This window comes from Primulina eburnea, chromosome 4 (assembly GCF_022965805.1).
Source record: "Primulina eburnea isolate SZY01 chromosome 4, ASM2296580v1, whole genome shotgun sequence".
Taxonomy (NCBI): Eukaryota; Viridiplantae; Streptophyta; class Magnoliopsida; order Lamiales; family Gesneriaceae; genus Primulina; species Primulina eburnea.
In genome coordinates this window covers 43,956,454-43,979,359 of record NC_133104.1, presented here as the reverse complement: position 1 = coordinate 43,979,359, position 22,906 = coordinate 43,956,454, and the positions used below count along the sequence as shown (strand labels likewise).

Here is a 22,906-nt window from a genome sequence, read left to right as displayed (position 1 = left end):
TGTTGAAGTTTTGGAAAGTGTGTCTTGCTGGCGTTCCAGTGGACCAAATCGATCCTATCAAGAAGTAGAAACTTTAGCCGGAGAAATTCCCCGTCATTTGGTTCCCGTACAGGGCCTTTATAGGCATTATCTTTCAGTTTCAGCACTTCAAGATTAGGCAAAGAACCCACTATTGTAATTTTATCCCACGACATTCTGCAACCACTTAGAGTTAGCTTTCTGAGTTTGAATGGGAACAAAAAGCTCACCTGCGAATGATCCACATTGTAAAAGATGAAGCATTTCAAAGACTCAAGCTTGTATGCATAAACAAGATTGTTGAAATTGGTATGATCTTCAGAAGAACAATGAACTCCAAATTTTTTCAGATTTTGTAAACTCTGAATGACCTCCTTAGTGCAACTAAAATCTTTTACAACTGAAAGTGTGGATAAGTACTGAAGACCGAAAGAATTAAACAGAGTGTGTGTTAACCTTGAAGGGTGAGGTAAGAAATCTACATTTAACAAAAGATGTCTCAGCTGAGGCAATTTCCAAATTTCTCAAGGCAGACGAGAAGATTTTGCTGAAAAAAAAAATCAAGGTCTGTAGATTTCGAAGGTTGGGTACTGTTACAGGAAGCACGCCCCTGCCCTTATAAATGAAAGCAAGGTACCTTAAGTTAACCAGTAGAAATATCTCAGAAGGAATCTCTCGAAACACCACTGACAGTGCATCCAACACTATTAGAAGTTTTAATCTTCCTAAAAAGTATAATTTTCTATCACTTGAATAATTTGGCTCGAAATATAAAAGTGAACGGATGGAGTTTATGCTCACTTATAAAACTTGAACCTAAATGAGATTTATGGATGCTAATTCGATGGCTAGACTTTCTACCTTCTGACAAAAGACGAACATGGCGACCTATCACTAGAAGGAAACTCTCCTCCTCAGCTTTTTTAACACACAAGTCCCTCAGAAGATCATGGATGCTACATGTTTTTATCAGTCCATGATGATTTCTCTGACAAGCCACGACAAGATTTCTGTCAACTAGATCATTTAAGACTCCTCTGCCACCTCTTCTAAGTTTTTAGAACTGACAGGTTTCAAAAATCCTTCAGCGAGCCAAAGCATGACAAGTTGAGAGACGAATATCTCCTGATCTTCGGGGAAGACTCCCATGTAAAGATAACAAGACTTCAGATGGTCAGGCAAGTAGCTGTCTGTAACTCAAAGATAAAATACCCATCAATGGATCATCATTTCCAATTACCAAAGACTTCACATTTCTTGCAATGTACTCCCAATAATCGAGTCCTCCTGCCTTTGGAGAGAAGACCACCGATCACGGCTACTGCGAGCGGAAGCCCTTTGGAATTCTTTGAAATATCCTTCCCAATTTTCTCAAATTTAGAAGAGCAACTTTCTTCCCCAAAACACTGTAGCACGGAGTAAATTCCAACTTTCTTCCAAAGTAAGAGGACTCATGTGATGAATAGAGCTAAAAGAATTGGCATGAATGGCCACCTCTGATAGCCGTGTAGTCAGAATGATCCGACTACCGTTGTTGTCATCTGAAAAAACCCGTCTAATATCTAAGCCGATCCTAAATTCGCAAAAGATTTTCATTGCATTCCGCCACAAGAATATCTCTACTTGAAACGATTCTTGATGGACAAGTGTTAAATGTCCCACATCGGTTAGATAATTAATTTTTGAGTGACATATATTGGCTTGGACAATCCTCCTCCCTTGAGTTAGCTTTTGGGGCCGTTCCTAATCTCGGACTCAGATTTCACCATGAATTCGAATTCGTGTAATCTCTATAACAGAGTTAAAAAGGGTGTTTTGGTATGTGTTATATTTTTTTTTTAAATTTCAACAAATATTTTTGTTTTTTATTTTTTTTTAATTACAACGATTCAAATAACATTTTAGTCCATCGATAATTTGTTAAATTTCATTTTAATCCTTCGATCATTATAAAATAAAACTGTAGAGATGCGTGTGCACAATAGCTAGTATTCAATTAACATGGAGAACTTTTATATTTTTCCACAATTCCTTTGACAGTGGACAATTTTGACATTCCACTTGGAAATACCAAATTCAATTATTTTCTACACCTTTATTAAGTACAAAAGACGAGTTTACTAATCTTTTTATTGAGATGTATCAATTTGATTCATAATTAAAATGAACATAATATTTTTTCATAATCTGAATAGATATTTATATCACAAAATTGATCTGTGAAGCTATGTTACATAAGTTTTTGTGTATATATAATATTGTGCAATCACTTGATTTGGATAAATTCTTTATTATGTGCAAGTATTAAATAGATATGTCTTTTAATAAAGCTAAAGCTCAATTATTACTAATTTTTTTAATTAAATAAAATGTGTACTTTTCTTTTAAAGTTTTAGCCATGGAGCTAGAATTCTTTTGGCAATTTGCTGGTTGCTTACAGTTACACCTGCTGGAGATCTATGGCTCATGCTGCTCTATCTTCGCTCATGCAAACACTTGAAGAAATCCATCATCCGCACCCAAGTGTTACTTCTCTGAAGGAAAGGGTTGGCCAGTTGTTAGATTTTCTGGAAAATTCTTCAGAAAAGAGAAGCTCAACAATCACAGACTTGGGACGACAAATCACAGATGCCGCTTATGGAGCAGAAGATGTCATTGAATCCTTTTTTTCAAAACAAATCCTTCCAAAATCAAGCACTTTTTCCTGGAGGAAGAAGCTTTGTGCTGAATTTCAAAATGTCATCCATCATATAAGTGAAATGAAGCTCATTCACAAGACAATACACGAATTTGAGTTCATTTTGGAGTCTGTCTCGAAGATCAAAGATGGTAAAGTTGTTGAAGACCTGGAACCAACTAAGAACTTTTTCGCTGCAGCCTCATCAAAATTTTCTTCGAGAAAGAAGACATCTATTGTGGGATCCAATGAAGATTTTATACAGATCAAGGATCGGCTGACCGGATCATCTTCTAAACTCGAAACCATTTCCATTGTTGGGATGGGAGGCATTGGTAAGACAACTCTCGCTAGAAATCTCTACGATGACTCACTTATTGAATATCATTTTGACACTCGTGCATGGGTGACTGTATCTCAAGATTATAGCGTGCAAGAAATTTTTAGAGACCTTCTTAAATCTAGTGGATCTGTCAAAGATGAGTTCCGTAATGAAAGTATAGGTAAATTAGGTGAGAATTTGTACAAAAGTTTGAAGGGTAGAAGATACCTTATTGTGATGGATGATGTGTGGGATACCAAGGTGTGGGATGATGTCAAAAGGTTTTTTCCAGATGAATACAACGGTAGCCGTATCGTCTTGACTTCCCGGTTATCAGAGGTGGCTCTTTATGAAAATTCTATTAGCTACGTTCATCATATGAATCTCCTTGGTTTGGAAGAAAGTTGGAATCTGCTGTGCATTAAGGTTTTTGGGGAAGAATCTCCCCCTTATGAACTTGAGGGAATTGGGAAGAAAATTGCATGGAATTGCAAAGGACTTCCACTTGCAATTGTGGTGATTGGTGGTCTCCTCTCCAAAGGCAGCAGCAAGACACGAGAATATTGGGAAATTATAGCGGAAAACGTAACTTCAACAACATCAGGAACCGATTACAAAATCATGGAGATTCTATCTTCGAGTTATGACCACTTGCCTCATCATTTGAAGTCGTGTTTTCTTTACATGGGAGCCTTCCCCGAAGATCAAGAGATATTCCTCTCCCAGCTAATCATGCTCTGGGTTGCTGAAGGATTTCTAAAACCACTTAGTCCTAAAAGCTCAGAAGAGGTGGCAGAGGAGTACTTGAATGATCTGATTGACAGGAGTCTCGTTATGGTTGGCCGGAGAAACCATCTTGGAAAAATAAAAACTTGCAGAATCCATGATCTTTTGAGGGACTTGTGTGTCAAAAAAGCCATGGAGGAGAAGTTTCTTCAGGTTCGTGCTTCTTCAGATGGTAGAAATAGTAATCGGCGTGTTAGTGTCCAGCGAACTCATATATGTTCCTGTCCTAGTATTCATGAATTAACCATCCGTTCTCTATTATATTTCACCTCGAATTTCTCAAGTGGTTGCTTGGTATCGTCATTTATCGCGAGTTTCAGACTTCTCAAGGTGTTGGATGCACTACCAGTGCTGTTTTATGAGTTCCCTTTTGAAATATTCAAGCTTGTTAACTTAAGATACCTTGCTTTCGCCTACATGGGCAAGGGCAAGCTTCCTTCCTCAATATCTAATCTTCAAAATCTGCAAACTTTAATTTTTCGTTCCAAACGGTATTTCTATCTACCTTCAGACATCTTGAAAATGCCTCGACTGAGACATCTTATATTGTTTAGTGGGGGTTCCTTACTTTGCTGGCCTTCTGGCTTACAGCATAACAGGATCGATTCTTTCAGTCTACAAGACCTCATTACACTTTCCCGAGTTGAAAATTTCAAATGTACGAAAGAGGTAATTCAGATTATGCCGAATCTAAAAAGATTGGGAGTTCATTACATTTTGTATAATCGAACCAAATGGTCTTCCTATGGATTCAGCAACTTTGTCTACCTAGAAAAACTCGAGACTTTGAAATGTTTCTTCTTTATCCAGCTTCCGAGTAGGTTTCCCAGACAAGTAAACTTTGTTTTTCCACTTCAACTCAGGAAGTTAACTTTGAGGGGTTGCAGAATATCTTGGAATAGAATGACGATGGTAGGCTCTTTGCCTAATCTTGAAGTGTTGAAATTGAAACACTACTCCTTTGAAGGGCCGGTGTGGGAACCAAATGATGACGAATTCGTCAGTCTAAAATATCTGCAACTCGAGGAGCTCGACTTGGTCCAGTGGAAAGCCAATGACACACACTTTCCCAGTCTGCAGCACTTGAGTCTTAGATACTGCATGAAGTTGAAGGAGATCCCTTTTGATATCGGAGAGACTCCAACGCTTCAAAAGATCGACGTCTATGGTTGTAGCCGTTCCGCTGAAATGTCGGCAATCCTAATACAAGAGGAACAACAGAGCCTAGGAAACGAAGGGCTTCAAGTTCGGTTGGATTCGGTTCATGATGCTGTTTTGAATTCCCTTCGACAGGTAAAGGTTCTTGATTATTTTAACAAGTAAAGATATAATCTTTTGGAAAGCATAGTTTTGGAGCTCTAGAGTGCATTAAAGAGTGTTGAATATCTATATTTCTCTCTATTTGCAGGCAACCATGAATGGTCGCAGGAACAAGCATGTCTGGTGGTAATTGTTTGGACTCTAACCTGGCAGTGATCATATCCATAAATTCAAACATCAGTATATAATTTGTCAAGTCTTAAAATAGTTTCATAAAATATTTTTCCTGACATTCAGAGACTTCCTCAAATGTTTGTGAAGGTATGAGGTAACTATTCTTCATTGTTTTAAAATTTTATCGAATCAAATTGGCATATGAAGGGAAATATAATTTCCCTAATATTATCTTTTCTTTGTTGATTTGATTGAGTATAACATATAATTATGGTTTTGCCTTTCTAGATAATTATGTTAAGATTTTATTGTGATATAATATCATGTGGAATATTGAGTTTTACCTTTCTAGATATTATTTTTATGATAAAGATTTGCTAGATATTATATTTATGATAAAGATCTTAGAGATATGGTATCAATATTTAAAAGGAGTTTAATTTCTAATTAAACTCTCACTTTCCTTGTGAAATAGGTTTCCTTGAAGAATAAAAGTCTACATCTATAAATAAGAGATCAAAGACATTGTTGAAGCTCGCTCTCTTACTCTCTCTTCTCTCTTTCTTGTGCACAAGCCTTCTCGATTATTCATACACGCACTTTGGAGAGAGCTCTTGGATTGAGGATTCACGCATACTTTTAAGAGAGAGCTTTTTCGATTTATATGGTTTTCACTCTTCGCTTGGAGGTTTTCATGAATGCATAACTTATGCACTTTTGCACGTTCAGAATTTCAGAGAAAACTTTATTCAAGAGACGTTGCTGTTTTGAAGAGTGCTGGTTTACGTGTTGCCCTGAATGCTGCCAACATCTACAGACAACATCCGTAACGATGTTGGCTGAAGATCGTGTTTAGCTGCTCGTGTTTTTAGGGATCTCGTTTTTGCTTTCTTATTCATGTTTTAATATTGTTGGTTGTTTTTAGAAAGCTTTATTTTCTCAAAGTGTTGAGGAAATTGATTTTTGTAAAAATCACTAGTGATAGATTTTTGTGAACGGTTAAGTTTTCTAGTGATTAATTTTTGCCATAAGGCACCGCACAAGTATTTATATTTGTGCATATTTAATCTTGTCCATCTATTTGTTTCAAGTCAGTTTGTGTTATCTATTTTCCGCTGCGTATAGATGTTGTCCGAGATGTTGTAACATCTGGCACAACATTTAATTCTGATAAATAACGAATTTACTGTTTTACATCATATTCTGATATTTTTATTATTTTCGATATCTGTCGGACAAAATAATCCTAACAGCATCAAATTTTTCAAAGCTAGCTCATTAATGATTACCTTATACAAAAATTTATATACTAATAGGTTATTAATACAAATTTAGTTATCAGCCACTTCTCAGTTTAAACCTTTAATGGGATGACAAGTCTGGTACACCAATTTTCACAAACAAAAGTAGAGTGAAAAATAACAAAACCAATCAAATTAAACAGAACGTGGGAAAAAATTAATAACATAAGGAGTGAGAAATTTCGATTAAATCGAAATAACCCATTTAACCTGATTAATTTAAAAAAATAATGTTAATCAGATAAATCGAATTGAGTAACCAGATTTTTATTTATCAATTTTTTTCAATTAATTTAACCGTAAGCATAATGTATTAATGTATTCATATAATATAATAGATAACACAAAATTGTATAAATTTAAGTTTATGTTTCAGAAGAGACATTGAAAGAAAGGCAATTTTTATTTGTCTCTCAAATACGACCATAAGATTAAACAAATTTAATCCAGAAAGAGCAAGCAATTAGAGGATCATAAGATTGATGGGTTTCCCTTACATAGTTACATTTGTTAGAAAACATGAGACCAGCAGTTTAAGAATGTTTCCAAACTGCGGATAGAGCTCAATTGAAGACATCGTTTTATAAATTACAAATAATATTTGGATCTTGATATTGGGTACCTCAACTTCATATAAGAGTAATGCGTTTGCGGATGGGAACACCAAATGCACGTCGAAGGGAAAGAAATTAAAATGAAAATAGTGTATTCCTATTACAGATACGATTGAAATTGTACCACCTTCTGAAGGACGGTTTTGTCTTAAAATGTTCGATATTTCACACTAACCTTAAGGCTGTCGTTTCCTAAGCTCCGTTGTTCCTCTTCTATTAGCTTTGCTGACTTGACAAGGGAGTCGCTACAACAGCGCAGCTCAAGAATCTGAAGAGTTGTAATGTCTCCAATGGCAGAAGGGATCTCGGCCAGTTTGAAGCAAAAGAAAACATTCAGCTGCCGAAGGTTGGGGAAGTGTGTTTCATTGGCCTTCCAGTGTCTCAAATGGATGTCATCAAGAAGCAAATATTTAAGCCGGAGAAATTCCCCTTCCTCTGGTTCCCACACTCGGCCTTCGAAGGCGGATTTTTTAAGTTTCAGAACTTCAAGACTAGGCAAAGAACCCACCATCGTCATCTTGCTCCAAGGAATCCGACAACCACCGCTCAAAGTTAGCTTCTTGAGTGTTGATGGGAAAGAAAAGTTCAATGGTAAATCTTTCCAATGTCCACTGTCATCTAATGACAATGTCAATGTCTCAAGACTGTGTAGGTAGACGAAACTGTTGAAGTCCTTGGGCGACCATCTTTTCCGCTTGCCAAAAACATAGGAAATCCTCAGTTTCTTGAGATGTGGCATGATCTGAAAGACCTCCTTTCTGCATTTGAAGTTTTGTACTCCAGAAAGTGTCTGCAGGTGTGCCATATCAAAAGAATATTCCCTGTCAAGTCGTTCGCGGGAAGGGTGAGGGAGTAAACCTCTCTTGAAAGACAGATGCCTCAGTTGTGGCATTTCCCAGATCTCAGAAGGTAGACACCAAACTCCAAAGTTGAAATCATACACCCCTTTGCTTAAAATTAAAGTCTGCAGATTTTTAAGTTTGACTATTGCTGCAGGAAGTTGGAGTTTGAATATGTGACTTGAAATCAATAAACCAAGGTATCTTAAGTTAACCAATTCAACCATCTCAATCGGAAACCCATGAAACTTTATTGTAAGTGCATCCAACACTTTTAGGAGTCTAAATCTCGCAAAAGATAATGACAAGTTCCCCGAGTCATTCTCGGCAAAACATAGAAAAGAACGAACTCGAGATTCGTGCATGCCCACACGCAAAATATGTGAATGAATGCTAACGCGATACTCGCTATATCCGACTTCAGGAAGATTACGAGCGTTGCGATTCAGAACAAGAAGAAACCTCTCCTCCTTGGCTTTTTTGACGCACAAGTCCCGCAAGATGTCATGCATGATGCATGTTTTTATTTTGCCGCGATGGCCGCGCTTGCCAACCATAACGAGACTCCTGTCCACAAGATCTTGTAAACAGTCTTCTGCCACCTCTTCCAAACTCTTGGAATATAATGGCTTTAAGAATCCTTCAGCAACCCACAGCTTGATGAGTCGAGAGATCGAGATGTCGCGATCTTCGGGGAAGACTCCCATGTAAAGGAAACACGCTTTTAAATGATGAGGCAAGTGGTTGTAACTCAAAGATAGAATCTCCATTAATCTATCATCATTTCCAGTTACACCTAACTTCATATTTTTTGCAATATACTCCCAATAATCTCGAGTCCTGCGTTTGGAGAGGACACCGCCAATCGTGACTAGTGCAAGTGGAAGCCCTTTACAATTTTTCGCAATATCCATCCCAATTTTCTCCAACTCAGAAGGGCAACATTCTTCTCCAAAGACCTTAGCACTCAGCAGATTCCAACTCTCTTCCAAACCGAGAAGATTCATATCATGAATATAGCTAAAAGATTCGGAAGAAAAGGCCACCTCCGATAACCGAGTAGTCAATATAATCCGACTGCCGTTGTCGTCATCTGGAAATAACCTTTTCATATAATCCCAGAGCTTGGTATCCCAAACATCATCCATCACAATCAGATACCTTCTGCCCTTCAAACTTTTGTACACAATCTCTGCTGATTCTTCAATACTGATCACTTCATCGTGTGATTCAAGTTTGACAAGTACAATGGAGTTCCAAAGATCCTTCACTACGCCTTGCCAGTGGTAATCTTGAGATACGGTCACCCATGCGCGAATGTCGAAGTGAAAATCAACAAGTGCGTCTTCATAAAGATTTCTACCAAGAGTAGTCTTTCCGATACCCCCCATCCCCACGAGTGAAATGATGTCCCGACTAGACGATGATCCAGTCAGCCAATCCTTGATTTTCAATAAATCTTCATTCAATCCCACAGTAGCACTCTGTCCACAGGAAGTAGTTCTTGATAGGCGAGCACCAGTACTTAAAGATTCAGCAACCGGAGGCAGGAGTTCTATCATTTTACCCTTCTTAATCTTGAAGAAAGATTCCAAGATAAACTCAAACTCCTCTACACTCTTCCGTAGGTGCTTGATTTCCAACTCCAAATCATGATTCAAGACCTCTCTTTGACGGAAGGCCGGAATCGCGTTTTGAATCGTAGAGCAGAGCATCTCCCAAAAAGAAGTGCTCGACTTTGGAAGTGCCTCTTTTGCCAAATGGGATTCAATGATATCTTCCGCCTCGTATGCTGCATCTCTGATTTGGCCTTCTAAATCAGTGATTGCTATGGTACAGTTTTCGGAAGAATCTTCAAGAAAATCCAGCAAGTAACAGACCTTTTCCTTCAGAGATGAAATCTGTGGACAAGGATGAAGGATTTTGTCAAGTGTTTGCGTGAGTAAAACCAAAGCAGAATAGGCCATCTCAATTCAGCTCCTCACACACATACACAGTGATTTTGAATCACACTGCAGTCAATTGAGTCAAATATTTTCTTCCCCAGATGCATCCCACACATTTCAATGAAAGTTTACCAACTTTGGATTCTTAAAGGAAAAATATAATGAAATGTGTTATTCTTTTATGAGCAACTTGAGAATTTTAGACACTTTTTTTTTTTTACTTTCAAAATACTGGTTTTTTCAATAGTTGTTTTTTTAGGGGTTATACGATTCATTCGAAAAAAATCTAGATAAAAGATAAATAAATATTTTAGTATATTTTTTCTCTCATAAGAATGAGGTGAGATATGATAATTATAGACGAACAAATTTACTAAAACAGTTTTGTATAATATTTTTTATTAAATAAAATTAGAGAACTTTGTAATTTGAGAGTTATTTTTTGGAACCTCAAAAATCAAATTTATGTGTGTGCTTATTCCATAAAATTAAGGGTATTCAAACTTCGGAAAAAATCGAAAAAATCGAAAATCCAAACCGAAAAACCGAACACTGAACGAACATAACACCGAATTTTATAATTCGAATATAAATGTCAAAACTGAACCGAGCGAAAAGACCGAAATTTCATTAAATTAATAAGCTTATTTTTATTATATGTTTTTTGAAATCATATGAGTGAATGATGAAATATTTTAAATAATATTTATTTGATTATTGTTTATGTAATTCATTTAGCCTTTATATGTAAATGTTTTACTAAAAAATCATGTAAAAAAATAATATATTATATTTTACAATATATTTATCTTATTAATTTAAATAATTGTATCAAAACCGAAATAATCGAATTAAAATGAACCATTTTCGTAGAAAATCGAACATAAGAAAAATAGTTGGAATATAAGATTATATATTTATAAAACTTTAAACCGAAATAAAAATCGATAACCGAATACATAAAACTACAATCTGATGGGCCCAGTTGACCAAATCGAAGGTAAGCCCAGACCACTAGTGATACATATAGGCCCACTTGTTAATCTCCATAAATTGACAGGTTTTATTATATTGGTGGACAGGGTAATCGTCCAATAATAGCAAGGGTTACGATGGTACCACGTGGACGGTCAGATTCGCCCCAAATGAGATTAGGCCACATTGTTAGGTCAATATGATTAAGTAGCGTCGAATATCGGGTTTCGCGTACACACATACAATCTCTCTCTCTCTAGAATTTCTTTTCTCTGGGAGTCTCTCTCTTATTTCTCTCTAAAGAAAGTTCTCTGTTTTATCTCGGATACGTATATCTGTGATGGAGATCGAACGCGTTACGGAGTTTCCGATGCATCAAAGGCCGAGGAAGAGGCCGCGGTTGGGCTGGGATGTTGCTCCTCAACAGCCGGAGGTATTTTTAGACCTATTCTTCAGATTCCGTGGTTTGTCGATTTTTTCTTGGGACTTTTATGGATTTGATGGAAAATTAGGATTTTAATCGAATCGGGTGGAAAGTTATCACCTGTATGCGCTTGATTGTGCACGGGGGATGATTTTTAATATGAATCTTTTCTTTTGGTCGAGGCCTGTTTGTGTTTTTTTCTCTCGAGATATGGGTGATTCTTATTTTGGTGGATAAATTGCTCGTATATATGTAGAAATAGATTTTTTTTCTTGATAGAGATTATGCATGAATTATCTGTTTATCTATATTTTATCAAAATTTTACTCATCATATAACTACAAGTACTTAGGGTTCTACATTAATTTTATGCTTGGATTTTTTATGCATAATTTTTTATGCCTTAAATGCGCGTCCTGTGATTTTTTTTGGTGAAGTTCAGTCTTAGTTTGATATATTATGATGGAAGGGAAACAAAATATTTGTTTGGAACTCACTCTGATATAGTGTTAGATGGTTACTTTTTTTTTAAAATCTTGTTAAGGAGTTTTTGATGGATATCTTTGAGTTCAACTAGTTTAATTTGAGTCGGTAGCTTGATATTGATTGGCATACAAAGTGTTTTATTTGAGCTGAGTTATTTTATGAAAAAGCATTATACTAAGCTTCTCAGTTGATGCAACCTATGAATGAAGTGTGTATCGGTTGGTCTGGAATGTGTTTTCGAGGAGGTAAACAAAATTCTTAATATGTGATATTGAAGAAAAAAACATGAACGGATGTGTGTGTAGGCTCAGCTAGGATTGTTTTGTGGACAAGAGGTTGGGAATTTGACGAGCTATGCACCTTCAAGAACGCTTTCAGATCATCCTAGTTCTCTCTTTCTTAAGGACTTGGCCCGAAATGTTTCTCCCCCTTTACGAGCAGATGACGAAGATGGCCACTATATGTTTGAGCGTGGAGAAAATTTAACTTCTCGCTGTAACTATCTTCTTCCATCATCAGATCATATTAAATTGTTGCTGGCTCCGTCTTCTATGTACCATGCATGTAATTTATTGCTTCAGTTTGTTAGAAATAACATGAAATGATAGTACAGTTTAATTTTTGACGACATGTATCTTCCCTATGTAGGACCAGGGGCTTAATTAACTTGTGTATTCAATGCTTAAAAATTTAATTTTGGATTTATGGACACATTTTATCTGCTTTAAATGTTTTAATCTTAATAGTTACTATTTCAGTAGTACTTAATTTGTATTTATATTTCTAATTTGCAGATAAGATCCAAAGTAAGATGGGTGAAGGTATGTTGCCTTATCGGTGATCTTATTTCTCTGCTCTATTATTGTTTATGCATTTGCATGATAAATGGAATTCTTCCTACCAGGAACATTTGGTCAGGTTTTGGAGTGCTGGGATAGGGAAAGGAAAGAAATGGTTGCCATTAAAGTTATTCGTGGTGTTAAGAAGTACCGCGATGCAGCTATGATTGAGATAGACATGCTGCAACAACTTTGTAGACATGATGAAGGTGCTGAACGGTGAGTTTCTAATTCAGCTTGTTGGCAAAAGTTGGGGCATTTGTAAATAATTAGTTGTTGAACCAGTTTATTTCTTGCAGTTGTGTCCGAATATGGAACTGGTTTGACTATCGTAACCATATATGTATCGTAAGTATATGGTTGATTTAGTGGATTAAATTTCCCCTGCTTGATGAATTATAGGGATTAAGATTTGTGGATGGACTTAAATGGTCTTAACAGGTCTTTGAGAAGCTTGGACCTAGCTTATACGATTTTCTTCGCAAAAACAGTTACCGCTCATTTCCAATTGATCTTGTCCGTGAGATTGGCAGACAACTGTTGGAATGTGTAGCATGTGTGTAAATAGTTTCTCTTCGTCGTTAATATTTTCAATTGGATTTTTGTCAGTAAATGTTACGATTTTATGAAATATAATTTTATCCCATTAAATGAATACATATTTTGTCAGATATCTGATCTTTTTACTTGAGGTGGAACGTGGTGCAATAGCTTCATGGTTCATTATTCCGGTGTTTTGCATTATTTTGATTTTTGGGTTGTTGAATCTCAGTTATGCACGATCTACGCATGATCCACACAGATTTGAAGCCTGAGAATATTCTACTAGTCTCACCTGAGTACGTCAAAGTTCCGGAGTACAAGGTAGTTTGTTATCTCATATTTCATTTTGTTGGGTCTTTAGGATGATTGGTCATGTGCTTGGTTTTTAGTCTGCAATACTCTGTACTTCTGTTACTTCCTGCCTGTGTTGTTTAGTTTGTCTTGGTCTTTATATTCTGTGTTAAAGTTGTCTGCTTACTAGATTGTTGTTTTTTGTTTCTGTCCAGGATTCGTCGAGGTCCCAAAGTGGGTCCTACTACAAGAGAATTCCCAAGTCAAGTGCCATAAAGGTCATTGATTTTGGTAGCACAACTTATGACATACAGGGTCAATCGTACATTGTATCAACCCGACATTACAGAGCTCCAGAAGTCATTTTAGGTACGGTTAAGTAATTAATGATATATTGTTTGTATTTACTGATACGGTAAAATTATTTTGCCTGTGTGATTACACTTTGTATCGACTTTTCTGAGCAGGACTTGGGTGGAGTTATCCTTGTGACATATGGAGCGTTGGTTGTATTTTAGTGGAACTTTGCACGGTATGTCAATTAAAAGTCTTCTATTCTAGGTTTTGTGGACATTTGACTGATCGTCTTTATTTGTCTAACTGACTTAATAATTGATTTGCTTGTGTCTTTCTTTGTCTAACTGACTTAATAATTGATTTGCTTGTGATTGTCTTTCTTTGTATAACTGACTTAGTAATTGATTTGCTTGTCTTAACAGGGTGAAGCATTATTCCAAACACACGAGAACTTGGAACACCTCGCCATGATGGAGAGAGTCCTTGGACCCTTACCTCACCACATGTTGAAGAGAGCTGTGTAAGCTAGGGTTCTTGTGTGGCAACACAAATGAACAGATATTCAAGTAATTCTAAGTTGTGGTGCATTTTTATGCTTACAGTGGACATGCTGAGAAGTACGTTAGAAGGGGCAGGTTGGACTGGCCCGAGGGAGCAACATCTAGAGATAGTATTAAAACTGTTTCGAAGCTGCCTCGGCTTCCAAACTTGATTATGCATCATGTAGACCATTCAGCTGGAGATCTCATTAAATTACTGCAAGGGCTTCTGAGATACGACCCTTCGGACAGAATGTCAGCTCGGGAAGCCCTCGGGCACCCCTTTTTCAAGGAATCGTCTAGAACAGTCTTGATTTGATACCACATTTTGATGCCAGGGAAGAGGATGCAGTGCCATTTTTGACTCGCTACTAATATTATATGCTTTTGAAACCCCATTTTTACCTTTGGTCTGTACATGTGTTTATTTCGATTGTCTTCAGCCAACAAAACGGCATCACGAAATCAAAATGCGAGTTTGTTGTGTTATAAATAAAGGGATGCTCAAGGGTTCCCGTGACGGCAGTTAATTATTTTAAAATATTCTGAAATAAAATAATTTAACTCTACACAAATCAACAAATATATAACGAGTGTTCTCGAGTTCAAAGACCTCGACTTTTTACCTCAGAGAGTCACAAAGGAAATGGATGGACCCGTCTTTCACTGCTTTGAATAAAACCGGTTGGCTCTTACTAATCTATAAGCTATTTGATTCGTTGATCATTGAACAAAATAGAAAGAAATATAAAGTAGTTCCGTAGCAAAGACTCTTACCATCTTTAATACTACTGGCGTGGAATCCATGGACATGAGTTGATAGCTTCAAAATGGCCTTTACATCTTTTAAAATGGGCACGCATAAAAAGCATTCACTAACGAAATATTTACAAACTAATTAATAATTATGTTTCGAAAAAATCAATTAAAATGAGGGTGGGCATTTTTTTTTTTGTTGATCAATTGGGGTGGACCATTTGTATTTTTATTTTTTAAAATGAAATTATGTGGGTGGGCTATTATGGTTCAACATCGATGTTATTATTTTTCCTCTCGAAAAAAATTATATCATAAAAACATAAATTCAATTTTTTTTTTTTAACAAAAGTTGCCTTTCTTAGACTTTAGTAATTAGAAAATATTGTGTTCAATCCGTTGATGCAGATGGCAGGCAACAATTTCTTCCCATTGACAAAAAAGAAGAAGAGGTAGTCAAATCGATTTTGGCCACTTGGGCTTGCTCACTTTGGAGAAATTGGGCAGCTTTTTGCCTATTTGGCAGCTATTACTTCTGACGAATTTTGTCATTTTTCTTAAAAACAAGAAATCATGTTTTATTTCTAATTTTGAATTTATTTATGAAAGTTTATATCAATATTTCAAACATTTACGTTGAAAAAAATAATATTTTATTTATAATCATCAATTTATTTACGAAAAATCTACATGATATTTCAAACATTTACCATGTTTTATGTTTGAAAAAAAACATGTCATATTTATATACAACTATATTTGAGTTACATCAATACTCTTCGAAAACATTTTCTTCATGATAATAATATATAATAATTTGTGAATTTGTTTTATTTTTCTCAATCTTGAATGTGGAAATTTTATAAAGTTAGAGATATTTTTTTCTTACATCTTCGTGAATCGATAAGAGGGTGTCGCTTTTTAATTACGATTTTCATAGCAATAACTTCCAAATCTAATTCATTTATTTTAGGATTTTCCGAAAAAAAAAGACTAACATTTTGAACAAAATTCAATTACTTGATGAGTAGGTCTCTTGTGATACAGTCTCACAAATCTTTATCTGTGAGACTGATCAACTCTACCATATTCACAATAAAAAGTAATATTCTTAGCATAAAAGTAATATTAATAAGATATCTGTCTCATAAAATACGACTCGTGAGACCATCTCACACAAATTTTTGTCTTACTTGATTGTTTTTAAACGCGTAAAAACATAAAAGTGGTTCTTTGTGCCATAAAACTTATGTATTAATTAATTCTTTTCAATAAATAAAGAATCATTTATAATATTTAAATTTCGTGGTTAATAATAAATATGTCACAAACTTGTGGAGGATTCTTAATATAGTAATAACAATTTTTATATTAAGTATAGAATAACATAATTAAGAATAATTGTGGAAATATAACATATAAATGCATAAAAAATAAAATTTTATTTTCCCCTCAATTTTTGGGTCGTGAAAAGGTGGCTAATTTCCACCTTGTATTAATCCAAAGGCCCTCCTTCATTTCCTGCACAACATATATCCATTTTGCCACCGCCAGTCTCCGCCATTCAAGCCCCTGACCCTCCGCCTCTCAGCGGCAGCTGTCTTCCTCTCTCTCTCTCACACACCTCGAACAAACACATATTTTCTTCATCGTGTCTGCGCTTCTGATTCATGCACACAAATTAACTCGCAGAAGATGGACTCAACAACCACACTGTCCGCCGTTAGAGCTGCATCTTCTCGTTCTTTTGCAGTTCTAAAAACCCTAAATTCGGCCACCTATCCAATCCAAAACCCGCGCACCCTGTGATCAGATGCTTCCATTCGCAAAACCCATGTCGTAATTCTGTGTATCCGCTCAAAACTACATCGAGAACGCCTTTTCATTGCTCAGCCGTCACCTCACAAGCCTCCGGAAGCGGTAATCTGACGAGTACTTCCACCGCTGCTGACGCTAAGCTGCGTGTCCTTATCGAAGAACTTCAATCACTGACCGAACCGGTAGACCGTGTCAAGAGATTGCTGCACTATGCCGAGCTCCTCCCTTTTTTCGAAGACTCGTTAAAAACTACGGAAAACCGCGTGCCAGGATGCACCGCACGGGTGTGGATCCATGTAGAACTAGACAGTGAGAATAGGTTGAGTTTTTTGGCGGACAGTGATTCGGAGATAACAAAAGGGTATTGTGCCTGTCTGGTTTGGATTCTTGATGGAGCAACAGCGGAGGAGATTTTGGCAGTAAAGACAGAGGATTTAGGGCCGTTGAATGTTGTTGGATTAAATGGGAAAGGAAGGGGTTATTCTGGCAGCAGAGCGAATACTTGGCACAATGTCTTGATGAGCATACAAAAGAGGACTAAGGCTTTGGTGGCCAAGCGCGAGGGAAGGTTGCAAGGCGAGCCGTTTCCATCGTTGATTGTGAGTGCTGATGGTATACTAGCTAAGGGAAGCTATGCTGAAGCTCAGGTGAAATTTTGATTTCAGTGTTTGTTACATGGTTGATTAGTTTTTATACTTGTTTTTGGTGTTTTCTCTGGAGAGTGTTTTTCGTGAACACGTGTTTCATTATGGATTTTTTCCTTAAGAAATATTGCATGTAATCAGTCAAAGTTCCATATTATGACCCATTTTAATAATAAGCAAACAATTTGGCACACCTATCTTTCGGGGCTTTGGAGGTTATGGTTGATAAAAATTTCTCTCTTTTGTTTTGATTCAACTGTATGCATCAGAAGTTGATCAGGAAATTAGATTGTTCCTTTTTATTATCTTTTTCAGGGATATGAGATGTTTGTATTATTATTTAGTTTCTAATCATGCTAAGTGTGTTCTAGATTCAGATGAAAATTGTAAGTTAACACATTATATTCCAGAAACATCATCTGAATGTCTCTTTTTTCAATAACTTGTAAAATTTGGGTTATGACTAGTGTGCTTGTGAGGTTGGTAAATAATGAGTAACGTCCAAATATTGAAAGCCATAGTTTCAATATCATACATGTATCTCAGGCGAGATTTCTGTCCCCTGATGAGGTAAAAATTCAAGAACTTGTGAATTTGCTGGAGGAGAAAAAAATTGGGGTGGTCGCGCATTTTTACATGGACCCTGAGGTCCAAGGCATTTTAACTGCTGCACGGAAGCTGTGGCCTCACATCCATATATCTGATTCATTGGTAATGGCAGATTCTGCAGGTCCAAATGGCTATAGCTGGGTGCAAATTTATCACTGTTCTCGGTGTAGATTTTATGTCTGAAAATGTACGTGCTATCCTCGATCAGGCTGGATTTACTGAGGTACACCACGTTACTCATAGTTTTCTCTGATGTATTTCTTCTGTTGATTAGATGATGAAATAAATTAATGAGCCTATATCGATCAACTAATAATTACCCACTTTCTATATATATATATATATATATATATATATATATATATATATATATATATGTATGTATGTATAATTACACTTTACATAAAATGGCTTTTAAATTTATAAATATCAGGAGATTACTTGGTGGAAAATAAGATAATGGGCGCATGTTAAGAAATGTTGATAAAAGTGGGAAGAAGTATCATCGTTCGATTTCATGTGATATTACAGATTTTTCTTGATGTTTCTTATATGACTGATGTTTCGCTGATTTATATGCTGGCTAGCCAAGGTTCTTTCTACGGTAAAAACCTCACCATTTTGCAGAAGGAAAATGTCTGTTTCAGTTTTAACAATAACTTTTATTGTTTTAGACCTAATGGAATCTTCCATGGTTAGAGTTATTGATTTGGAGAGTTGTTTCTAACGAAGGCCCTTGATATAATATGTTTACTTCATTTATAAGTCTAGGTTCTTAACACAATCAAGGATTTGTGAAATTAATATGGTTATTTCAGTTTGTTGGGAGTATAGTTGAACTATGAAAATTGTTCAGGTAGGTGTGTACAGGATGTCTAATGACCGAATTGGTTGCTCCTTGGCTGATGCTGCATCCAGCCTTAAATATATGGATTATCTTGCCACTGCTGCAGCTTCCGTTCCTTCTCCCTCTTTGCATGTCGTCTATATTAATACGTCCCTTGAGACCAAAGCTTATACACATGAAGTTGTTCCAACAATTACCTGTACCTCTTCTAATGTCGTGCCAACCATTCTGCAGGTTGGCTGCGTCATTGCTTTTTTAATAATTATTTTGTTTTTTACTTTGTATCCATACTTCAGATTCTTTTTACTTATTTTGAGCTGCATCTGGTAATTTTCAAGGCTTTTGCAGAAGTGCCTAATTTAAGCGTATGGTATGGTCCTGACACTTACATGGGAGCAAATATCATGGAGTTGTTTCGGCAGATGACTGTGATGAGCGATGAAGAAATAGCTAGCATACATCCAAATCACAGTAGAAACTCTATCAAATCTTTGATACCTCGGCTTCATTATTTTCAGGTGAATATGTTTTTTTAAGTTGTGATAGTGAAAGGAACCAGTTGCTTATTGGAACTTGTGGTGCAAACTACTAGACTTGTACTAGATTCTTCATTTTTGATCGCTTGAAAGTGAAATTTCTTTGGTTCGAATTCTACTCGACCTAGATTTTATGATCAGTATGTTGTGAACTTTATTTTGAGGTAAGCAGGTCCAAATCCAGATCAATTCAGGCTCGGGCTCGTAAACTCATTTAATTTTAGGTTTTTCTGTTAATATATTTAAGGTATGAGTAGCTCGCGAGTTACGGAATGATATAATTTACTCGAATTCAGCATGAAATATATTTGAAAATGTTTGAACGCAACTCAAGTTCGATAATTTAGAAAGTGCATCGAACACTATTTGAGTTCGTTTGAAAGGTTCCGTGAATAGGCTCTGTTAATTTGCACCTCAATTCGGAACCATAGGTTTACTGTTCTCAACATTTCCTTAAAGAAGGTAATACTTTGTGGAGAAGAACAGATTGCATGAGAGTCTGGTTGTACCACACAGACATGGTGGTTTCACTGTATTTTTTTTATCATCTGCCTATCTTTTTCCGTGCCAGGATGGAACGTGTATCGTTCATCACCTCTTTGGTCATGAAGTTGTTGGTAAAATTAATGAAATGTATGGCGATGCATTTCTAACCGCTCATTTCGAAGTTCCTGGTGAAATGTTCTCTCTAGCAATGGAAGCAAAGAAAAGAGGAATGGGAGTAGTAGGTTCCACACAAAATATATTAGACTTCATCAAAGAAAGGGTGCAAGAGGCATTAACTAGAAATGTCGACGATCATCTTCAGTTTGTTTTAGGAACCGAATCAGGAATGGTGACTTCAATAGTTGTCTGCAGTTCGCAAATTATTAGGCTCTATAAAGTCCGATGCGGGAGCAAAAGTGACAATAGAGATAGTCTTTCCAGTCTCATCGGAGTCGGTAACAACACAGAACTCAACCTTGGGTGAAACAGGTGACTTCTTGCAACTTCATGTAATACCTGGTGTAGCAAGTGGAGAGGGTTGTTCTCTCCATGGAGGCTGTGCATCTTGTCCTTACATGAAGGTTAGCCAATCACCTGCTCTAGTTCTGCGTGATGATTCATGGAATATGAAAATCAGTGTGAAATATATTTGTTTTTGTCCAAAACATAATATGTATATGCTTGACTATATACTTGTTTAGTCATTGGTGTTTGAACCTGCAATTTAAGATTTTGGCTGAAGGGGGTATGAACTCTTGTTTATACTATAATTATCCAAAGGGTTTGAGCGAACACATAAATCTGCATTTTATTCTGACAAGTATGGCGGGTCATTTCAAAGGTATAGTTCTCATCACTTTTTGTTCTTTAACTTACCAGATGAACTCTCTCAGCTCGCTTCTCAAAGTTTGCCGCAGTTTGCCTCATGAAAAAGATAGTCTTTCAGAATATGAAGCAGGACGATTCAGTTTGCAAACCCCAAATGGAAAACTGATTGCAGATGTTGGTTGTGAGCCAATACTGCATATGAGACATTTTCAGGTACTGTGGCTTCTTGAAAATTCATTTTACTGCTGAAATATGAAGTGTCTGAGTATCAATCATCGTCGTGGTGCCTTTTGCAGGCCACAAAGAAACTGTCGGATAAGCTGATTCAACAAATACTTCATCATGGAAGATAATCGTTGCAAGTCCGAAATGATCAAACGATAGCAGATCGGTTTTTACTTCTACATGGTAAACTTAGGATTTGCTTATATTATTATCAAACATCAAGATTCAAGACCTTCAAGAAAAGTCACCCTGGCATGGATGTTCGCTGACAGGGTTGTATAGCTACTAGATTGATTGTTCTACACTCATTTTCTCAAGTTTCTTTTGCTAGTTTTTTGTTTGGTTATTTACAAATATGTTACTAGATATAGGGCGATCTTTTTTGTGGCTTATTTACATCATAATTGTGTAACATTTTCGTAGGTCCATTGCTCATATGAGATCAATTACTGATTTGTCATTCCGGGAATCGACAAGATCCCGGCTGAAAAGATTTAGCATAAAGAAATTTCCTTATAGTTTCATGCTTTTTCGTGTCGTGCTGAGATTTATGAAAATGTGCTGTTGCAGGTGACTTTATTGGTAACGTGTGTGTAGATAGTGATGAGATTTATATATATGTTATGTGTAACTGTAAGTAATATCACAATTGTATCTCCTATACTTGTTATTTAACTGGAGCTCTTTGTACTGGATGTTATGAAGTGTTATTTTTTTAAAAAGAAAATATATTCTTTTTTATTTATTTATTATTAGGTCTTTTTAAAAGACAAAGTATTCAATGAGAACATCTTCTAAGATTGTACCTAGCTTTTCACCAATCAAAATGGTGCTATATATGAGCAAACTCTTGTAAAGTTCTTGTTTGCTTCTCATATTTACAGTACCAACTACAGGGGCTAGCGAGTGTTTGGGCAAATTTTGGAATTCCAGGTTCCCTTGATCATGGTTTCACCTAGATATCGATTTAAATCAAATCAAACAGTATCGGGTTTAAGCTTAGTTCGTTTAAGATTGGCTTGAACTTTGGTTTGTATTGAAGTTACTAAGCTCGACTCGATAAAAGTTCGTTTGTCATGTTAATCAAGTTAGACTCGAGCTTGATTCATTAATAGCTCGTTTATCATATTTAACAAGTTTGGCTTGAGCTCGGCTCGTTTTCGAGCTCGTAAAACATAGAATTGAGCTCGAGTTTGAGCTTGATTCGAACTTGTTAAAAATTAAATCTATCTATGACGTCTTCCAAATAAATTTTGTTTTTTAATCAATGTAAATTCATTATATTCAATTTAATATAATATTTTAGGATAATATTTTGTAAAATTACTCAACGTGTATATGATTTGGTGATGTAAATTTTTTGGGGAAAAAAATAAGTTTGTGTATTTCTGTTAATTTATTATGTTGTAAAGAACGTCTTGGTATGATGATATGCAAGTAAGATAAAAAAAATATATAATTGTTATTATGTGGTGTAAATTATTTTTTCTTCAAAAAAAGCAGATGGAGTTCAAAAAATGTAATTGTGATTATATAATTGTAATTATGTGGTGTTCAATTCCTTCCATTGACATTAATACTAATATTGTTATTTGTCAACTCAAAAAATGAGCCAAGTTCGAGTTTATGAGCCACCTAAACGAGTCGAGCTCGAGCTTACGAGCCACCTAAACAAGTCGAGCTCAAGCTTGCAAGCTTATTATCGAACATGTTTGCGAGCTCACAAGTCGAATATCTTTAGGCTTGAGTTTGGTTTGATTAAATTTTCGAACTCGAAATCGAGCCTGATCTTGATTTGATATGATTAACTAATGAACTCAAACGAA

General features: G+C 36.0%; 4 protein-coding genes across 7 annotated transcripts; 3 read left to right on the top strand and 1 right to left on the bottom strand.

Moving 5' to 3' along the window:
- Nucleotides 1-2,400: 2,400 nt before the first annotated feature.
- LOC140829375 (putative late blight resistance protein homolog R1C-3) lies at nucleotides 2,401-5,425 on the top strand. The gene is made up of 2 exons (XM_073192559.1): nucleotides 2,401-5,096; nucleotides 5,212-5,425. Exons 1-2 carry the CDS (start codon nucleotides 2,478-2,480, stop codon nucleotides 5,251-5,253), a joined length of 2,661 nt encoding a protein of 886 aa, XP_073048660.1. The 5' UTR covers nucleotides 2,401-2,477; the 3' UTR covers nucleotides 5,254-5,425.
- A 1,687-nt stretch (nucleotides 5,426-7,112) lies between these two features.
- On the bottom strand, nucleotides 7,113-10,043 carry LOC140829376 (putative late blight resistance protein homolog R1A-10). Its single transcript, XM_073192560.1, has one exon. The coding sequence runs from the start codon at nucleotides 9,956-9,958 to the stop codon at nucleotides 7,301-7,303; it is 2,658 nt and encodes an 885-aa protein (XP_073048661.1). The 5' UTR covers nucleotides 9,959-10,043; the 3' UTR covers nucleotides 7,113-7,300.
- A 1,092-nt stretch (nucleotides 10,044-11,135) lies between these two features.
- LOC140829374 (serine/threonine-protein kinase AFC2-like) lies at nucleotides 11,136-14,724 on the top strand. 4 transcript variants are annotated; one of them, XM_073192555.1, is made up of 11 exons: nucleotides 11,136-11,345; nucleotides 12,128-12,317; nucleotides 12,617-12,643; nucleotides 12,727-12,880; nucleotides 12,961-13,009; nucleotides 13,103-13,217; nucleotides 13,434-13,525; nucleotides 13,711-13,864; nucleotides 13,963-14,027; nucleotides 14,215-14,312; nucleotides 14,395-14,724. In XM_073192555.1, exons 1-11 carry the CDS (start codon nucleotides 11,253-11,255, stop codon nucleotides 14,648-14,650), a joined length of 1,293 nt encoding a protein of 430 aa, XP_073048656.1. In that variant the 5' UTR covers nucleotides 11,136-11,252; the 3' UTR covers nucleotides 14,651-14,724. The 4 variants fall into 4 exon arrangements, with proteins under 4 accessions (XP_073048656.1, XP_073048657.1, XP_073048659.1 ...); XM_073192556.1 differs by lacking the exon at nucleotides 12,128-12,317 and having other exon boundaries at nucleotides 11,143-11,345; XM_073192558.1 differs by lacking the exons at nucleotides 12,128-12,317; nucleotides 12,961-13,009; nucleotides 13,103-13,217 and having other exon boundaries at nucleotides 11,144-11,345.
- Nucleotides 14,725-15,261: 537 nt separating this feature from the next.
- On the top strand, nucleotides 15,262-21,612 carry LOC140830340 (quinolinate synthase, chloroplastic-like). Its single transcript, XM_073193612.1, is given in 10 exon segments — nucleotides 15,262-15,267; nucleotides 16,815-17,552; nucleotides 18,096-18,278; nucleotides 18,280-18,381; nucleotides 19,015-19,239; nucleotides 19,344-19,523; nucleotides 20,113-20,391; nucleotides 20,393-20,608; nucleotides 20,907-21,068; nucleotides 21,152-21,612. Coding segments are annotated over 10 exon segments (2,148 nt in total). The 3' UTR covers nucleotides 21,209-21,612.
- Nucleotides 21,613-22,906: the final 1,294 nt, after the last annotated feature.

Bases quoted from the DNA above. Each gene is read 5' to 3' on its own strand.
- LOC140829375 (XM_073192559.1), top strand. From the start codon at position 2,478: ATGGCTCATGCTGCTCTATCTTCGCTCATGCAAACACTTGAAGAAATC. The intron at 5,097-5,211 runs GTAAAGGTTCTT...CTCTATTTGCAG, and splicing joins TTTTGAATTCCCTTCGACAG to GCAACCATGAATGGTCGCAG.
- LOC140829376 (XM_073192560.1), bottom strand. From the start codon at position 9,958: ATGGCCTATTCTGCTTTGGTTTTACTCACGCAAACACTTGACAAAATC.
- LOC140829374 (XM_073192555.1), top strand. From the start codon at position 11,253: ATGGAGATCGAACGCGTTACGGAGTTTCCGATGCATCAAAGGCCGAGG. The intron at 13,010-13,102 runs GTAAGTATATGG...TGGTCTTAACAG, and splicing joins ATCGTAACCATATATGTATC to GTCTTTGAGAAGCTTGGACC. The intron at 13,218-13,433 runs GTGTGTAAATAG...GTTGAATCTCAG, and splicing joins ACTGTTGGAATGTGTAGCAT to TTATGCACGATCTACGCATG.